At 37.8% G+C, this 20,233-nt stretch overlaps 1 protein-coding gene and 2 pseudogenes across 1 annotated transcript; all 3 read right to left on the minus strand.

Moving 5' to 3' along the window:
• Positions 1-3,867: 3,867 nt before the first annotated feature.
• Positions 3,868-6,684, minus strand: LOC129358044 (elastase-1-like; annotated as a pseudogene).
• A 4,775-nt stretch (positions 6,685-11,459) lies between these two features.
• On the minus strand, positions 11,460-13,062 carry LOC129358046 (enkurin-like). The gene is made up of 5 exons (XM_055026892.1): positions 12,908-13,062; positions 12,523-12,668; positions 12,238-12,443; positions 11,831-11,968; positions 11,460-11,693 (listed from the first exon to the last, which is right to left on the minus strand). Exons 1-5 carry the CDS (start codon positions 12,919-12,921, stop codon positions 11,502-11,504), a joined length of 696 nt encoding a protein of 231 aa, XP_054882867.1. The 5' UTR covers positions 12,922-13,062; the 3' UTR covers positions 11,460-11,501.
• A 1,539-nt stretch (positions 13,063-14,601) lies between these two features.
• Positions 14,602-18,197, minus strand: LOC129358045 (deoxyribonuclease gamma-like; annotated as a pseudogene).
• Between the last annotated feature and the right edge of the window lie 2,036 nt (positions 18,198-20,233).

Genomic DNA, 20,233 nt, shown 5'->3' on the forward strand with positions numbered 1-20,233 from the left:
AAGTGCCTCAGGGAAAACTTCATTATTCATTATGGTTTTCCTGAAAAGCCCTTAGTGATCAGGGTGCTGATTTTGAATCTAAAACCATAAAAGAACTCTGTGAACTTATTGGCATGAAGAAAGTGCGTACAACCCCTTACCATCCCAGGGGAAATCCGGTTGAAAGATTCAACCGCACACTTCTTCAAATGCTTGGAACACTTGATAAGTCAGATAAACTCCGCTGGAAAGACTTTGTCAAACCTCTGGTACATGCTTATAATTGTACAAAGAGTGATGTGACTGGATTTTCCCCATACAAGTTAATGTTCGGGAGACAGCCCAGATTACCCATTGACTTGATTTTCAGATTGCCCACCAATGCTACGAAGCAGACTCATTCCCAGTATGTTGGCAATTTTAAATCTCGATTGGAAGAAAGTTACCGTATTGCTACTAGCAATGCAGAAAAGAATGCAAGTCACAATAAAGCCAGATTTGACCGGCGAGTGATTGAATCAACTTTGCAGACAGGAGACAGAGTTCTTGTGCAAAATGTGAAGCTGCGTGGAAAACATAAATTGGCAGACAAGTGGGAGGAGGATGTTTATGTTGTCCTCAAGAGAGCTGGAGAAATGCCAGTTTATACAGTTAAACCGGAAAGTAAAGATGGACCAGTGCGGACTCTGCACAGAGACCTGCTTCTGCCATGTGGATTCCTGTCAGCAGCTGCAGAGCCTGAAACAGTCAAACCTTGTCCAAACAGGAGACCCAGAACGAGACAATGTCCAGTCGTCGAGAGTGAAGAGGAAATCATCTCAGATCTGGATGATGTACCTGATTGGACATCGTTCCCTCGTTTTGTGTCAAAACCCGATGTATATGTCATAGTGCCTGAAACTCACAAGTCAAGTGAGCATCACAGTGCAGTTCGACCATCAGCAGAAACAGGGAGATCTGTAGTTTCCCTCTCACCTGATGTTCCAGCTACTCATATTGTAGGAGATAGAAGTACTGGAGATATTCAAGATGCATCAAGTGTTCACCTACCTGAAAATGACAACCTACCGGAACATAACAGATTATCCGAAGCAAACGTTTTACCTGAACTAAATTCAGTTAAAGGATCCCCTCAGTGTTTGGATTTGCAGCAATCTGAGGAAACTCCTCCATATAATGGGATGAGCTCAGATGCAGCATATGATGATGAGTTTTATGGAGTAAATGAACCTGTTACTGCCCAACCTGAACCCTTAAAGTTTCAGACTGAGGGACTTCAAAACTCTGAAACATTTCTTCGTCGCTCTGAAAGAGTACACACAAAGCCAAACAGATTAGAGTATCCAAAACTGGGAAATCCTCTGATGATGGTGGTGAATTCTCTTTTCCAGGGTCTAAGTGAAGCATTGGCTAGCTCCCTGAATGGCTTGGAGAATGCATCCCATAATTCCATCAGGCATGCTTAAGCTGTGCGACTCAGTGTCGTATTGCAGATGCCCAGGGACGGGCATACCTTCAGAGGGGAGGGTGTAACCCACATAAAGTGGGGATAGCCTTTTGGGAAATAGAGATTGGGTAGGCGGGGTAGTCTGCCTGGCCAATGGGAAGTTTGATTCCCGTGAATGTTTAGACCAATCAGAGAGCGGAATGCCACAGAGGCTCCACCTTCTTTCCCGTGTTGGCAGCGTTGATTGTGAGCGGGAGATCCAACCCTGATCAGACAGCTGAGCCAGAAACCACTAAGATCAGTTGGAACTGTTGCACTTTCTGGCAGTTGATTGGCAGTTGTTTTCAGTTCAACTGAAGTGCCCTCCGTGTCTGGAATGAGAGTCCCTGTCTAGTTGTTTTGAACGTGCCGCACTGAGATCGATCAGGATTTTTTTTTTTTGTTGTGTTTTTTTTGTTTTTTGCTTTTTCTTCTCTTCTCCTGGATTGTTCCTGAAGTGGATTCCCTACTGACTTTGATGGCGAGCCTTCCCACCTGGACTTAGAAAGATCTGGATTTCCTCCCATGTTGAGTGAGACCTGAGCCAGGATTTAATTTGATTCATTTGTCATCTAAAAGAGATTAGAACGCAAACTACCAGGGTGTACCCAATAGATTTAAATTTGATATTTAGCACTTGGCCAAGTATTGTTGTTTTTATTTCATGTATTTTATTGTGTGTAATTTTATTTTCTTAATTGTATGTCTTGTCCACTTGTGAGTTTATGATTCATGTTACTAAAGCTAATTGTTTTTTAAATTCACTCAACCGTGTATGTGTGTCATTTAAACACCCATCGTGCTCCGACAGCCGAACCTATTGGCCCATCTACCTAAAACATATTGTACCCTTCTCAACTGTGTTACAGTAGCGTGACAGCACATTTATAAAACCTATGTGAACTTGTGGAAGCTCATTGTTAAACATGAACTAAGCACCAAATCAAAACATCCTGACGAAATGAATGTAATTGAACTATGCAGACTGTAACAAAATATTTCAAGGGTGTAAGCTATATTTATACTTTGTCAAAATGTGTCAAGTAAAATATTTAAGGACAATGTCAAATTAAAACTGCTGCAATTCAGCATCAGCCACAATGTTTTTGCTTAGATATCTATTTAAAGCTAAAACTTTCTGTATGATTTGTAAACATGTGTTAATAAAGTGCTTTTACAGGCTTTAATCTCTGTATTTTGCAATTATATTTTTTGTACATGGCCTGTTAGATCATGAATATAAGTATCAAAGAATAATTAGTCATTTATCAACACAATCCAGAACAGCCATTCCTTTGTATAGGATTTTCATTAGCCTTTGATGTTCACAGGGGTTATTCACAAATACTTCTGGCCTTTGTAACTACATGCACACATGCAAACTTAAAACAAAACCACAGGTATTTGCAAAAATTCTGTGTTTACAATACAGAATTGCAAAATTTGTATTTTGTTTAATCTTGAAAGTTTGAATACATAATAAAACAATGGAAATGTTCTTAGTAATACTCTGTTGTAAATCTCATTAATAAAGAGATGTTTTTGAAGTGTTTTAATTCATAACAGTTCCTTAGCAGTTTGTCTATACACCACTAGTGGCTCACTTTTCAATTACCGGGTGGCGCTGTGGTAGCATGAGACTAAACTTAAAAAAAAAAATGATCAGGACTTTATTTGCATGAAAAGAAACCTCTTGTGAACAACAGGTCCTGAAAGTTAAAAGAAAGTGCATAGCCAGCCTGCTGAGCAGACTACACAACAGCATCCAAAAATCTGGACTGATTAATGTATTTACTTTCTATCATTTTTGGTCTGAGCAGCATGCTTCTGAATAAATGCTAAGCACTCTAAGATTATAGGAATTTTGAAGATTAAAATAAGTAGTGAATTTAATGACTAATCAGTAAAATGTGAGAGGATTTTAGAGAAGCCAGAATAACTGGGGGGAAAAAAGTAAGGCTGACAAACAGAAATAATTGGGGTCTGGAAGTGTGTCATCTTAGGAAACAAGTTAACCTTAGAGTCAGTATTTGCTGAATATTCTGTAACTGTATCCAATTCCGTAACAAATTTTTGCAGATGAAATGCATTTTATCAGCATATTAATTTGCTAATTTATCATGTCTCTCTTGTTTTGTTTTTTTTTGTTTAGCTTTTTTGTGCTTGTCATTTGTACTATTAGAGGTCTGAAATTAACTTAACATTAAGGTTTTACTGAGATTTTAGTTCACTGCTAAATCCTTCACAGATTGACCTCAAAATAAAATGATTCCCCTGAAATGTTTAAATCTTTAATTAATTAGCTATGTCTCTGATTTTCTTTTTCTTTCAATCAGGAATCAGATTATTAATTTATTTTTTATCATAAAACTTTGACCAAACATGACAAAGCAATTTAGATGCCATTTTCATGACTTTTATTTTGATGGAGTGAGAAAAGAATCCAGAATGTTCTTTTTTCCACAGATATTGCTTTTCTTCTTAACCCATGATCTGCAAAAGCAAAAAAATTATCAGTTGCAATGTTCAAACATCAATCATTACAATCTATGTAATTCTTGAGTTATCAAATACTAACGCTGTTCATCCAGCTGATGTAAGCAGAAGCACGGGTAAAGACGGTGGGTTTCCGGTAGGTGTTACAGCCAAGGGAAGACACAAAGCTGGTCACTCCGTGGACCACACTGGCCGTTGACCCTGCAATTCAGGGGTCCACCAGAGTCACCCTGCATAAGTAAAATTATATTTTAAAATTAGTCATGAAAACTGGATGTCACTGACTTTATTTTGATTTCTTTTATTATTCCTGCACCCTTGGAAAAGTATTCATGCCTCTTGAACTTTCATGTTTTGTTTTATTATAACAGCAAAATTAAAGGAATGAGTAATAAGTTTAAAACATGGAATGATTGTTAAAAAAAAACAGCATGCCCACAGAGCTCAGTTCAAGTCATTAAAAAATGGAGAGAATGTGCAAAAACCATCTATTTGTTATTTTCTATCTCACAATCATGCACTGTTTTGTGTTGACCTGACATAGCATCAAAATGTCATACACTAAAGTTTGTGGGAGTAAGCTGACAAAAAAGTCAGTTAATTATTTCTGTATCACCATCTGTTGGTGTCAGTACTTTTATGTAACTCCACACATCATTATGGACCTTATGATTGTCCACTTTTTTTGAAAAGAGGGAGTTCAAACAGGTGGCTCACCAGACAACCAGAGTTGCTGGCACCTCCAGCACAGACCATGGAGCTCTTCACAGTGCTGCCCCACCAGCCAGAGCTGGTGCAGGTTTTGTGATCAACAACAGGCAGGTAGGCTTGCTTCAGCTGAGCAGACAGGTTACCATTAACTGGGAAAAACAGCCAAACATATCATTACCTATCTGAACGTCCACCATGTTAATCATCTTGGTGTGAAATTGTGTTTGACTCACTCCGAATGCGTCCCCATCCAGTGATGTAGCAGGTGGTTGTGGGCCAGAACCTGACCGGAGGGAGGAAGAATGCCCAGCTGGACGTAGTTGTTGAGGACAGCGTCAGTGGACAGACGCAGCAGAGCAATGTCGTAACTACAAGACGCAGGAAGCAAATACCAATTTTTTAAGATTCTTGGAAGGTGAGTTGTGAATACAATTAACTCTATAAAGAAACATATTTCTTTGTTCTTTTAAAATAATAAAACCACCTAACCAAAATGTTATTTTATTCAAAAATCAATTAAAACCGTATTGTTCAAGAAATAGGTATCACATATCTTTTAACAGAAGTTAAGCAACAAAAACTTCTTTTTTTCTCAACGGTTATGCTGGCAATTACTTAACTGATGCTCTTCCCTGGAAGTTATAGTAACAATTAAAGAAGAAAACAACATAAAATATATATTTTTTTACATGGAAAGTATTATACATAACAAGTAAGCATCAGATTACACATTCTTCTTGTTTTTAAAACGTAAGTGCAAGATTACTTAACATGTGGCATTTGACGTATAGGTCTGTCTTTTTTGCCCTATACACATTAAGAACTGGCAAAACTACATTCTTACTAACCCTCCAACATTGTTGGAGTTCCAGTTAGGGTGGATGTAGACCTGGCTCACGCTCAAGTACTGCTCTTTTCCCTCGTTGTTGTTGATGTCATGATCTCCAAGAACGACACGCCAAGTCATTGATCTTTTGCCCATGCAGAAGAGACAAGAAGTTTCTTTTAGTTATTACTTATACAAGATGATTAAAAAAAAATAAAATAACAAAATGATCTATAGTTATTTGAAGCTGAATCTCTAACAAGTAGGACAGTAGTATATTCAGGTCTATGAAAATTGCTTGTTCTTGTTTTTGATCTCTTCAGCTTTTCCATGATGCATAAGATTCCCACCTGTCCACACAGTGAGCAGCAGTCATGACCCATCCTCTCCGAACAAGAGTTCCTCCACAGTGGTAGAAGGAGCTTCCAGATTTGTACTGAAGGGAGATCTGAAAAACACCAAGAGACAGTTTTGCAAACACAAGTAAGCAAACCCCAAACCTTTTCTCCAATGTCTTAAAAACACTTTCTAAAAATGAGCTCTAACTTGGGAATGAAGAGATTCAAAGGAAAATGTCCAGGTTTGATTGAGAAAAAATAGTAATAATTCCTGGACTTGTTTTAGAGAAATATTTAAGGGACATATACTTTCATTACATTTCAGTTGGTACTTGAGTTATAAAGCAGATGTGATCAGTTTAAAATCTGATGCTGAACATTTCACTTATTTAATGTCAGCAAGCAAGTTCCATGAAATTTGCATGTTTTCTTGTATTTTTAAATAACTTTAAAGCTACTTTTAGGCCTTTTTGTCTTGTCTTTATGGTGGTGATTGTTTTGTTAAGTTTGCAACACATGGATTATAAGGTCTGAAAGGATTTGAAGTATACCTGCCATGGCCATGAGTTAGGTCTGGCCACCCTTCCTCCCACAACTCTTGGTTCACCAACACTGTCCTCCAGGTACCTGGGCTGGGGTTCAGCCAGAACTGAGAAAAGCAGATATCCAAAAGAACTTACATTTAAGTCTATATGGGGTTCTCTGGAGAATCTTCAAAATAGACTAGGTGGTACTTACCCAGGGCTGCAAGAGAGGTCAACAGAAGAAACCTGAGCATATCTGCAGTCTCCTTAAACTTTCTGTCCTGACAACCTCTGTCCAATGCCCTTTTATACCCTCAGGTCAGCTAAATCTGGGAGTGTTGTGAATTACGTGTTCAATGCCACCCTACTCCACCTGGGCAGATCCAACAGTTATCGTCAGAGTAACTCCAACAATGTGGCAGGAGGGTACAGACTGCATTTATTGAAAGAATAGTTGGTACAGGGTGTAACAGTTTTTCTTTCTAAGAAATACTGAAAGATTCCCTCTTCAATTTTGTGTACAAATTTATTTTACCTGCACATCATATGTTTAAGAGTCAGAGTAATGATTCATGATCATTTCTATTTCATGAAATGTTTTGCTACTTTCAAAAGTGAAAATGCTTCAGATTCATAGACTCATTATGAGATATGTACTGCTAACTCAGTATCTACTCAAGAGAATTAGATTTCCTCCTCTTCCTTTTTGGAAGAGGAGGACGCAATCTTAATAAACATGGGGCTAGCTACTCGCTGCAAACCTTTTTTATTTTATCAACAAGGACAGCAACAGGATCATCACGTCAGAAGAACAGGCTCAAGGATGTGACCAGGATGGAACGCTCCCGGATCAGGAGCACAATATTCCAAAACAAGCTGATAAATCGACTGGAGATGGAGCGACTGCTTCCCTCGCTCCTTCCCCCCTCCCTCTCTGCTCCTCCAAGCATTCACAGGATTCAATGGATACCAATGAAGAAATGTCTTCCGGACCAGAGTTTCTTAAATTTACAGATGAATGAATCAACAGGTTCGCCTCGGCACGTCTCTCCTTAGCACTCACGTAGCAGACCTCACTACATTTAAGCAACCTGCCCCTGACTTCCCAGAGGATCCATCACTCTGCGTTTCTGAGGTCTGAGGCCGGGGACCAGATATTATCTTTACACCCTGTCTCCATCCAGAATGTGTCTGGCCCCCGGGTACTGCAGAACAGGACATTACCTGTCCGGATCACTACAAGAAAATTTACAAAAACCAGAAATATGAAATACAGCGGTCCTAATTCAAACCTCAGTGATCCCCTGCCTAAAGGAACCTCAGACTGAAAATCTTTTGGCCTCCAAGCCACTTAAAGTAGTTCTTTTAAATATCAGATCACTCTGTGCTAAAGCTCTGTTAATTAATGATTTCATCACTGAGTATAATGTTGATGTTATGTTTCTGACAGAAACATGGTTGAATGACTATAATGACCAAATTGTACTCATTGAATCAGCGCCTCCTGACTACAATTTTTTAAGTGAGAATAGAAAACATAAAAAAGGAGGAGGTGGCTTCTATATTTAAAAATACCATAAACTGTAGTAAAAAATCTTTCGGTCATTTCACATCTTTTGAGTATCTTGGAATTCAGGTTAAACGCTTCAAACGAACTTTGACACTAACTTTATACAAAACTCCAACATGTGGAAAATTTCTTTACTGACTTTAATTCTTCTTTCTCTCATATGCATTGATTATGATTGTTTAATAATTGTTGGTGATTTTAACATTCATGTGGACAAACCCGAAAACAGAGGAGCAAAAAAGCTCTCTGATATTTTAGAAAATTTTGGTTTAACACAACATGTTAAACAAGCAACACACACTCAAGGACACACAATGGACTGGTTATCAGTAAGGGTGTGAATATTTCCAATGTCTCTGTAATTGATGTCGCCCTGTCGGATCAATTCGCTGTTATCTTTGAAGTTTCTTTATTCTTTGACCCACTTGGACAAACAGCTACTATCACAAAACGTTCTTTCACAGAAAACACAGCAGAAACATTTAATCAAATCTACTCTTCCTCCTCACCCTTAAGCTGTAATGATGTAGATCAGTTGTTAGATGATTTTCAGTCTAAAGTTTTCATATATCATTGATTCCATTGCTCCAATTAAAGTAAAGTTTTGACTGGTAGAAAGAAATCTCCATGGAGAAATGCCAAATAGTTCGGTCTGCAAGACAAGTCTGCCGCAGGGCAGAACGACAATGGCGTAAAACTCAACTTCACGTTCATCACGACATCTACAAAGAAAAACTACGTAACTATCACTTAACACTAAAACATGGAAGGGAGGCTTTCTTTGCAGATGTCATAAACAAAAACATCAATAATGCTCGAACTTTATTTGCAACAGTTGACAGGCTCACAAACCCTCCTGTGACGTTTCCACCTGAATTCCAATCTAATGTTGCCTGTAATACGTTTTCTGATTTCTTTTCAGAGAAATCCAAAAAATCAGAGGATTAATCTGCACATCAACTTCAAAGCCAGAACCATTGCTGTACCAAAACAAAACAAATACAGAAAAAATGACCCATTTTCAACTACTTAATTATAAAACGCTAGAAGAAATTATAAGTCAATTAAGTTCAAGCTCCTGCTGTCTGGATGTCCTTCCCACACATTTCTTTAAGAAAGTCCTGCCTGTTATTGCTGCTGATCTGATCCAAATCGTAAACTCATCGCTTACATCAGGTGTTTTCCCCCAGGCTTTGAAAACAGCAGTCATCAAACCACTGTTAAAAAAGAACAATCTGGACAAATTACTATTGCAGAATTACAGGCCAATCTCAAACCTCCCATTCATCAGCAAAGTTATTGAAAAAACTGTGTGTAAACAATTAAATAGTTTCCTCATGATGACCAACTGCTTTGACACTTTCCAGTCTGGTTTTCGTGCTCACCACAGCACGGAGACTGCCCTCGTAAAAGTATTCAATGATATCCATATAAATACGGACTGTGGGAGAACCACGGTGCTGGTTCTGTTGGACCTCAGTGCAGCTTTTGACACTGTCGACCATGACATATTACTGAATCGACTTGAAAGTTGGGTTGGACTCTCTGGTTCGGTGCTCGACTGGTTTGAATCCTACATAAAGAACAGGGATTTCTTTGTTTCAATTGGAAACTTCTCATCAAAGAGGTCAAAGGTCACATGTAGGGTACCCCAAGGTTCAATCCTAGGACCCCTCTTATTTAATATTTATATTCTCCCACTAGCTCAGGTCATAACAGGAAATAATATTAGCTACCACAACTATGCGGATGAGACACAGCTCTACATTACGATGTCACCAGGTGACTCTGAACCCATCCAATCACTGAATAAATGCTTAGAGCAGATAAATGTGTGGATGTGCCAAAACTTTCTCCAACTGAACAAAAATAAAACTGAAGTCATTATTTTTGGACCTAAAGAGGAACGATCTAGAGTCAATGCACAGCTTCAGTTATTACAACTAAACCTAACGATCAGGCCCGAAACCTGGGAGTAGTGATGGACTCGGACTTGAACCTCCAGAGCCACATAAACAGTAACAAAATCGGCCTTCTATCACCTGAAGACATCTCCAGGATTAGAGGACTAATGTCTCAGCCAGATCTAGAGAAACTCATCCATGCGTTTGTCTTTAGTCGCATTGATTATTGCAACAGCATCTTCACAGGCCTGTCCAACAAATCAATCAAACAGCTGCAACTGATCCAGAATGCTGCTGCTCGCGTTCTCACTAGAACCAGGAAAATAGAGACATAACACCAGTTTTAAAGTCCCTCCACTGGCTCCCTGTAGCTCAAAGAATAGATTTTAAAATACTGTTGTTAGTTTACAAATCACTGAATGGTTTAGCACCACAATACATCAAAGATCTGCTGTTGTTGTATCAACCTTCCAGACCTCTCAGGTCTTCTGGTTCTGGTCTGCTCTGCATCCCCAGAACCAGAACCAAAAGAGAGAAACAGCTTTCAGCATCTATGGACCAAAAATTTGGAACAAACTTCCAGAAAACTGTAAAACAGCGGAAACCCTGACTTCCTTCAAATCTCAAGTAAAAACGCACCTGTTTAGAGTTGCATTTGAAATGTAATATGTATGGATTTGATTTTGTGGATATGTATGTAATTTTTTTTTTTTTTTTTTTCTGTTGTGGGCAACGGGGCCCGGCGAATACCCGTGGTTAAACGGACGGCGGAGTCCGGCGGTAACAGGCGCTTAAATTCCGTGTCAAAGGGAAGGGGGAAGAAAGGGAAAAAAGAGGGAAAAAAAAAACAAAAACAAAAAAAAAACCTTGGTATTTTATTCTATGTTGCATGCCTTTGTGTTTTGTGTTTATGATGTAAAGCACTTTGAAATGCCTTGTAGCTGAAATGTGCTATACAAATAAAAATTGATTGATTGATTGATTGATTGATTGATTGATTGATTGATTGATTGATTGATTGATTGATTGATTGATTCAATCATGCACCTGTGTTTTTTCTCACAGTGTTATCAAAGCACACCTGTTGCATATGTTAAGACCAATCTAGGAGATATGACTTCTAGTGACTTACAGCATGTTGAAATGTATTTGTAAACATATTTTGTAATCTTTCTTAAACAAAACCAAGAGTTATAGTGTTGTTTGTTGATGCCTGGTTATATTTTTTCCAGCCTGAGCCAGTTGTCCTATGTTAGCCTATCCCATTGATATCACAGTTCTACAGAGAAATGGTTGTGACATGATGGAAACACATGACTTTTTGATGTATGCTCAAAAATGAGTAAGCAGAGTAAACAAGTTGTATTACCTAGCAGGTCAGAAAACATACAAATGGACAAAATACCTCCTGTGTTAATGACCAAGAAAGTCCACTGTGGTCCCTGAAATCAATTTAAATTGATTAAAATACTATTATCAAAAATATATTACAATTTTTTTTTGCATTTTTTTTTTATTGTAAAAATGAATATCAGTATATGAATGTTTTCACTGAAATAAAACTACAAAATAAGATTAATTTAAAAGCTTTAAAGATCACAGATAAAAGCTGTAATAAATGTAGAACATTTTATTTTTTTTATGTATGATATCTGGAGTCTCAGGGGTTAAGGACATCCATTGGCATCTGCATCAGAAATGTAGATGGTTTTGAACTTTTCAAGCAGTCTTATATGCTTCTCTAGTTCAGTCAGTTGCTCCTCCATGTGGATCTTGCGGGCTTTCTGCGATGGGGTGTACAGGATGAAAGGAAGGCCCTGATATTCATGATGCACTTCATGCCATTTCTTCTTCAAGCCCTAACAAGAAGACGGGAACTTGGCATTAGACATTATTCGATATTTACATTCCTTTGACTTCCTGTCCAATTTTATTTACTTCACCAGAGGTTTTAGTTGTTAGATGTCTGTTGTTAAAGAAAACAAATGCTGCATACCTCTATGGTAGCTTTTCGCTCTTCCTCTGACACTTGTCGTGTGGCCTGCATCTCCTTTTCAAGTCTCGCCTGGTCATCCCTAGCCTGCTGTTCAGCTGCACGGCGCTGTTGTAAGTATGTGGGTACCTGACCATAATCCTGCAGGAACGAAAAATAAGCTTCACGTCCAACTATAATTTGCTCAAATGTTCAAATGGCCTCCTACATGGAAAATGTGGCTGTTAACAGTTGGACTTAGGGAGGTTCTGAATATTATGCCATGTTCAATTCATAAAGGAGATAACATCCGAGTGCTGTTGGTCAGTCACTGAAAGGTTAGGGAGGAGAGAAATAGCACTCATGGCCCAGGACTTGTCAACATTAGCCACACTTTTCAAAGAGTGAAGTGACAGGATGCAGAAAAATACCTTTTTTATGATATATTTGGGGCTAAGTCCAGCGCTTTGGAGAAGCTCTTTGTGTGCCTGTGCAAAGTCTACACGAGAGGGCTTAGGCTTCACATCAGCTAAGAGATCTCTCTTGATTGGAGTCAGTGGTTGGTTGGCCAGTATATGGAGCGGTGGCCTTACTTTAGTGATCGTACTGGTTTTATGGATGCCTTCAGTCCCTGTCCCTAAAAAAAAAGCATATATCAGGTGGGTTATATTGACAGCACAAAAGCAAATCCTCATGCAGTTGGTTGAGGAACTAACTCTCAGGAGCTTTGGGGCGCTTTGCGTTTTTCTTGAGGTAGTTCGACGGAGAAGGCAATTCAAGTTTTGCTAGTCCCATCGTCTTCCAAGCCTGTTTGACTGGTTTCTGCTCAAGCAGAATAGCTGCCAGATGCTTGGGTACATACCTTTAGTAAGATATGATGACAGAATATACTCAATAACACTTGAGGAAAAAAAACAAACAAAAAGAAATAAAACAGAATTCTGAAATTTTAATTCAGTAAAAGTAGCAATATTTCATACTCATGTTACTCAATTAAAAGTAAAAACTATCGCATAAAAAAACTACTCCTAAAAGTTTTTTTATTTGTTTGTGTATTCGTTTGTCTTTCAAAAAGTTAGTCAAGTAAATATAACTACTTACCTCTGGTCACACATATAGCTTTAACAAATTGTTAAATAAATGTAACATTGCCTGGTTGTTGTAAGTTAGGCCCTGTTTACATGGCAATAATCCAACGAAAATGGAATTTTTGTTTCATTTCTATTAACACATTTACATGAAGCCATTCTAATTACAATCTTTGTTTACACAGTAACGGTACACATCGAAAACGTGTAATGCTCTCGTCACGCCACTAGTTGGTGCTAGGTTCTTTGAAACTAAGTGCGCATGTGTTTAAAAAACAAAAGTTTTACTTGAAAGCACATCGATTCGCATTTCCCCATCAGATACCGTTCCCCCAGATACCGGGAGAAAAACACGCACTATGTGCGTCAGATGAGGGTGCGGTTGAAAAACCCGCACCCTAATCAGGTGCTGATTGCGGTTGGAATCAGGTGCAATCAGGTGCACCGGTTGGAATCAGCAACAACGCTTTGCTGAAACACGTTGTTTGAGCTTTTACGGTGTCCGTAGTTCTCTAGATAAGAGTGCGGAACAAACACGTGTATTTTGCAACCTGGGTTTGGAGCGGCGAAGAGACGCTGAGGGAACCGTATCTGATGGGGAAACGCGAACTGTAACAACACCATGTCAGTAGTTTCTTCTTCTTCTTCTATGTTTTTGCGTCATACTCTGCAGGAGCTAGGGATTCCCAGGGAGAAAAGATCCATTTCCTCTGTTTACAAGACAACGGACACCTGTACGTGTCAGAACCATAGCACTATGGAACCCGTTTTCAATCTGGGCAATTTTCTGAGAAAACATTCGGTGGGTTCATGTAAATGTACTGTAAACGCAACAAAACGTCCATGCTCACCAGAAATTGTTGTGTAAACAGGGCCTTTTATCTGCAACGTTTGTGTTATTGTAAACAACAAGAGAATCACTCTTTTCTCACGTAAGTCTGGCAGAAATAAAAGTCAGTCACCAAACACAGTTTTCCCAACACGTAGTGTGTATGTAAAGGTTTTTGTGAATTTGGAAACAGTTGTTCTTTATTCCCCAAGGTTATGGAGTAAAGAGAGGAAATAATGGATGATTCAGCAGCCTGAAATATTCTGTTCCCCCTCCATAAAATGGGAACAAATTATTTTACCTGCAAATGCTTAACTTTGCTTATTCCTCTCATCATCAACAATAAATCCCGTGAATTTGGTAGAATTTGTTCTTTGCTAGCCAGAGTTATGGGGGGGTAACCATATATTTCAGCTGGCTAAAATATTCCGTTCCCCCGCCATAAAATGGGAGCAAATTATTTTACCTGCAAATGCTTAACTGTGCTTATTCCTCTCATCATCAACAATAAATCCCGTGAATTTGGTAGAATTTGTTCTTTGCTAGCCAGAGTTATGGGGGGGTAACCATATATTTCAGCTGGCTAAAATATTCCGTTCCCCCTCCATAAAATGGGAACAAATTATTTTACCTGCAAATGCTTAACTGTGCTTATTCCTCTCATCATCAACAATAAATCCTGTGAATTTGGTATCATTTGGTCTTATTTTGCCAGAGTTATGAGGGGGGAACCATATATTCAGCTGGCTAAAATATTCCGTTCCCCCTTCATAAATGGGAACAAATTATTTTACCTGCAAATGCTTAACTGTGCTTATTCCTCTCATCATCAACAATAAATCCTGTGAATTTGGTATCATTTGGTCTTATTTTGTTTTCTTTATTCGACATTGAGTTTTCCACAAAAATACAGGCTACAGGAAGATCTAATAAACCATGAGTTTGGTAATGATTGATTAAAGTGGCTCAACGTCGCCTTTTTGTTGGCGTCTTGGATGCAAGTGATTGTCCTTTTCTCTTTTTTGCTCCAGAAGTCTTGGATTTTGATGGCTTGGTCATATTTTCTGATCCTGTTGGTTGAAATAAACAAAGACTGAATTTCACAGTTAATCAGATATAAAAATGGCAAAGTGATGCATTCATGATACCTGGGAAAAGTTTAATCCTCAACAAACCATAAACTTTAATATCTTCAATGTGCTTTTCAGTGCATGTTTTGTAAAGTAAAAGGAAGATAAGATAGTTTTTGCAAGTATAGATGTGAGTTTTGTGTATTGTGCGTATGTACTCATTAACAATGCCTAAATCCAGTACAACCAATTGATTTCAGTGTAGACCCACTGTATATATTTTAAGCATCAATTAGATTAACTTGAAGTCAGAATGACATTAAGATTTTGAGGTAAATGGAGGATAATCCTGACCAAAAAAAAAAAAAAAAAAAAATTCTAAAAAACTACAAACTGGGCAGGAGTTTCACCTTTCACCAGGGGAACCCTAACTATACAGCCAGGGCTGCAATGGAAACGTTTATATCAGGGTGGGAGAAAATTCAAATAATTTAAAATTTGAGTTGAACAGTTATCCAGATAGATAATATAAGATGAACTCATCTAACGTCTATAAGTTTGTTGTCAACAAAATAAATGGTACCTTTCTTTGGGCTTTTTCCTTTAGGGGATCTTTTTCTTGTTCGCGGTAAAGCCTTCTTCTTTGGTTTTACTGCTTTTTGGACAGTCTCCAGCTCCACCTCCACAGGATAATGATCACTGATGTTTCCAGCCTTGGAGAGTGAAAACATAAATTATAAATCTTTGCACCTATTATGTGCTCTAAAATGTCTGAAAGTGTCAACCATTTCTCTGTGATGCAGTATTGCTAAACAATGATGACAATAAAGCATACGTTTTCGTCTGTTAGCCCAAACTCCACTTGAAAGTTGAAAGACTTTGCAGAGTCAGGAACAATGGCACCCAGCATTTCTTCCCCATACACCACAATCCTATTTGAAGAAGATAGTATCACAAAGCAGTTTATTGGTGCAGTTTTCAACATATCTCCAAATACATCTACACATTTACATTTACTTATAAATTATTAGATAGAACTTTTAGCAACAGTAGACATGTTTTGCAGTTCATGATTTTTTAGAGGGAATAAAATTCAACAATACAGACTCAGTGAGGTGAAGAAAGTATGCTATTTTTAAGATCTAACTGAGGCAGGGCACAATCCTAGAGGTCACCAGGGTCTGATACTAAATAATGAGGGGATCTATAACAAAAATGACAAGATAAAAAAAATCTATAAAAATCAAGGTAATTCATGGGAGGTAATTTACTGTAACCTACCTGTAAACCTCAACAAGCTTAGACAAATTTTGAAATGAGAATATTGAAACATCCTTCTCTAGCAAGATGATGATTTCAATTTATTTCAAGGAATTAAATATAAGGAATTTATTGTTACACAAAGTGTGATAAAAATGTGCACAGTGTGTATTCATGACACACAGATGTGATGTAAACTCGTTATCTAATTCCAAGACAAAGTCATTTTTATTTTGTCCTGATTCAGGACAAATAAAAGTAGCAATCTGTCGTTTTATTAATGTTGTAGAAACAAAGATAGGTGTCCTTGGCACCTAACATGTATCTTTACCTGTCGTAGGTGTTGTCATTATAATTACTAGTCGTGGTGTCAACATCGTCATCTATCAACCAGTAGAAGGGATCAGAAGAGATGCGGATTGATTCCTTTTTCTTCTTGGAAAGTTATCGACCATCTGCGTTGAAGTCCCCCAATATCATGATATTCTGCCAAGGACAAAAAATAAAAGTCAAACCACACATTACTGTACACAAGTATTTAAAGTAGTGATGATTGTTAGTGTTTGTAAGCAAAACAGCAATTTTACATTTTATCCTCCTCCCCCAAGATTTCTTTCATTAGTAGACTTCTCAGTTTAGTGTTAAAAGACATTAAAAAAGATCCACTGACCTCTTACTGTTTGTAATAACAGAAAAAGTCCATAATAAATGGGAGAAAACCATGGCGTTATTCAATGAGTGATTTACCAAGCATATTATCCAGCATCTCACTCACATTTTTAACAAGACAGTGACCCTTGGAGTTTGAAAACTCTCTCCTCTGAGTTACAGTGGAGAGACGGCTGAAATGATTAACTTTTGGCTGAATTTTAGCAAAGCTATTAATAAAAACTCTAATATTATCCTACAATTTTCAAGTTGCATATCTTTATATAGAATGTAACAACTTACATTTGTTTTCCACTTCTGTCTGACAGCATTGACCACATCGTAAAGCTCATCAAGTTCCTTTACTGAGTCTTCTGGCTTGGTGTGGACCGGAATCAGGACCAGGTCTTTTACAACTGAAAGTGGACATGAAAGCAAATAACATAGACCCAGATCCACAGTGCACCTAAATAGATGTGAGCTCAAATAAATATTTAGGTTTAAAATAAGTAGAGGCCTCAGTTTAGTGTTTTCACATGTCATGTCAAAATGTCTCCTATTTCACATGATCTCAGTCCTTTTAAGCCCCAAATAAAACACAACATTTGACCATACATTCATAGCCGATATGTTTATAACAGTTATCCATAAGGTATTTACTCTGTACAAACTGCAACACATACCACATTGGATGGACGGATGAATTATAATTGTATGCAGTATATAGGAATCAAAGTATGTGCATAAAAGTAGCTTTCATTTTCAAACTTATACACATTTGGAAAATATTTAGTCAAATTTCATATGTTTCCAAACTGTGTAGAAACCCTGTCATATCACTGTAAAAAACTGACATATGGTAGTATTTAGTAATGATAATCTGCTCTCTCTGGTGCAGCACAGGACCATATATATTCATTACTGTATGACTTTCTGAAGTGCTCATTACAAGAACATTTTTCATGACTCACCATTAGATTTGAATGAAACAAATGTTACAGGCTTATAAAGATAAACCACAGTGGTTTGACTGCAGTGAAACCATGATCTTGATGATTTAAAAGAATTTAGCTGAGAATATGTTGTAATATTTTATAACCTAACCTATTTTATAACCTAACTTAAGTAAAACTATAATATTGTATTTTTAGTGTAGGGAGAGTAAGAGTAAGGGTTTCATCGTGACTTTTACAACTTATCTATCATAGAATGAGTCAAATGAATCTGTCATAAAGAAAGGTAGGATATGAAGACTGGCAAAAAGAGCCGTCATCATATCCTTGCAAATTGTCTGATGAACTGTTTTGTGCACTGTGAGCTGGCATTTCATTAATGTGGAACAGCACACACCTGTGGAGGGACAGCAGAAGCGCAGGATGAAGGGCTCTCTTGCGAAGGCATCTTCATCTCCAACCTGATTGTCTTCATACTGATACTGAGCTGTAAGCTTGACATCATCTTCTCTGAAACACAAACAATATAATAAAGTTTGTTTACTGTATTATTAATACGATTTTAAACCTTCTTGAGTGCATGAGAAGTCAAATTTCTGGAGGGATTTGTAGAGTTTTACTTCTCAGAATGCATCAGAAACTTCATAAAATTGTACTAATTATTTAAAGCATTGATTTAGCAGGGTGTCAGAAACATCTCTCAAACATTTTGGTCAAGATTAGTCAGATGTACATCCAAGATGAGGACCCCAGAATTCACAACATTCTCAAGGTGTTTTAGTAGATTGAGGCCTGCTCACTGTGGATCCCATTGGAGTTTAATGTCGGTGGTATTTTCAAAAATCAGTTTGAGTTGACCTAACCTAAGTGGCATCACACATTTAATGACCAGAAGATTGAAAACTGGTCATTAAAGGATGGACATGGTCAGCAAAGTTGGAGGATAACACTCGGTTTATAATATGTCACTACGGTGTAACCCACATAAAGTGGGGATAGCCTTTTGGGAAATAGAGATTGGGTAGGCGGAGTAGTCTGCCTGGCCAATGAGAAGTTTGATTCCCATGAATGTTTAGACCAATCAGAGAGCGGAATGCCACAGAGGCTCCACCTTCTTTCCCGTGTTGGCAGCGTTGATTGTGAGCGGGAGATCTGACGCTGATCAGACAGCTGAGCCAGAGTGAGAGTCTTTGGTTTCTTTCTAATATCATTTATTGACTTTGAAGGAATTTTTTTGTTGTAAATAGTTATTGTTTAAATCCAACTTATAATTTAGAAAGAGTGATAAGTTTCAGAAAACTGAACTTCAGTTTTTTCTGCTGTTAGAACCACTAAGATCAGTGGAACTGTTGCACTTTCTGGCAGTTGATTGCAGTTGTTTTTCAGTTCAACTGAAGGTACAGCCTATATAATAATGTATTTTTATTTTACTTAATTCATTTTCTTTAAGTTAAAACTTAAAAAATATGCATTTTACACTGTCTAGTGCCCTCCGTGTCTGGAATGAGAGTCCCTGTCTAGTTGTTTTGAACGTGCCGCACTGAGATCGGTGAGCATATTTTGTACCTTTCATTGGTTTTTGTTCTTTTATCTTGTTGTCAAATAATGATCTTTATTTGACCTACTTAGTTATTAAAACGTGAACCTTTGCTGAGTTTGTGTAAAATGTAATGTTTTATTATTGTTCTTGGAAAAGGATTTTTCGAACAGTTATGAAACATAATAAGCTAGAATGGTTTAATAATAATTCTATGTTTCTGCTGGTCTTGTCTGTTGACAGATCAGGTTTTTTTTTTTGTTGTGTTGTTTTGTTTTTTTGCTTTTTCTTCTCTTCTCCTGGATTGTTCCTGGAGTGGATTCCCTACTGACTTTGATGGCGAGCCTTCCCACCTGGACTTAGAAAGATCTGGATTTCCTCCCATGATGAGAGCCTTCCACCTGGACTTAGAAAGATCTGGATTTCCTCCCATGTTGAGTGAGACCTGAACCAGGATTTAATTTGATTCCTTTGTCATCTAAAAGAGATTAGAGCGCAAACTACCAGGATGCACCCAATAGATTTAAATTTGATATTTAGCACTTGGCCAAGTATTGTTGTTTTTATTTCATTTATTTTTTGTGTGTAATTTTATTTTCTTAATTGTATGTCTTGTCCACTTGTGAGTTTATGATTCATGTTACTAAAGCTAATTGTTTTTTAAATTCACTCAACCGTGTATGTGTGTCATTTAAACACCCATCGTGCTCCGACAGCCGAACCTATTGGCCCATCTACCTAAAACATATTGTACCCTTCTCAACTGTGTTACAGGAGAAGCTTTGGCGAGCCAGCCAGGAGCACGAGTGTGTGTGTTTAATTGTCAGACATCTTTTCACGTATTGTTAGAGCTTGCTAAGTATTTCTCAAAAAAAAAAAAAAAAAAAATGGATGTGGTACTCCGGGAGTCCATCCAAATTCCCCATTCTTTGGTTGTTAGTGGCTTGACAGGGTCAGAAATAGATGAGGAAGTATCAATATTTCTCCAGAAGTATGGTTCCATTAACCGTTACATTCACTTAGATGATCCAGAGTCCTACCC

The sequence above is a fragment of the Poeciliopsis prolifica genome, unplaced genomic scaffold, assembly GCF_027474105.1.
Source record: "Poeciliopsis prolifica strain line A6 unplaced genomic scaffold, Auburn_PproV2 SCAFFOLD376, whole genome shotgun sequence".
In the NCBI taxonomy this organism is placed as follows: Eukaryota; Metazoa; Chordata; class Actinopteri; order Cyprinodontiformes; family Poeciliidae; genus Poeciliopsis; species Poeciliopsis prolifica.

Bases quoted from the DNA above. Each gene is read 5' to 3' on its own strand.
- LOC129358046 (XM_055026892.1), bottom strand. The intron at 12,444-12,522 runs GTTAGTTCCTCA...CTTTTTTTTTAG, and splicing joins GCGCCCCAAAGCTCCTGAGA to GGACAGGGACTGAAGGCATC. The intron at 11,969-12,237 runs GTATTTTTCTGC...TCGTTCCTGCAG, and splicing joins CCAAATATATCATAAAAAAG to GATTATGGTCAGGTACCCAC.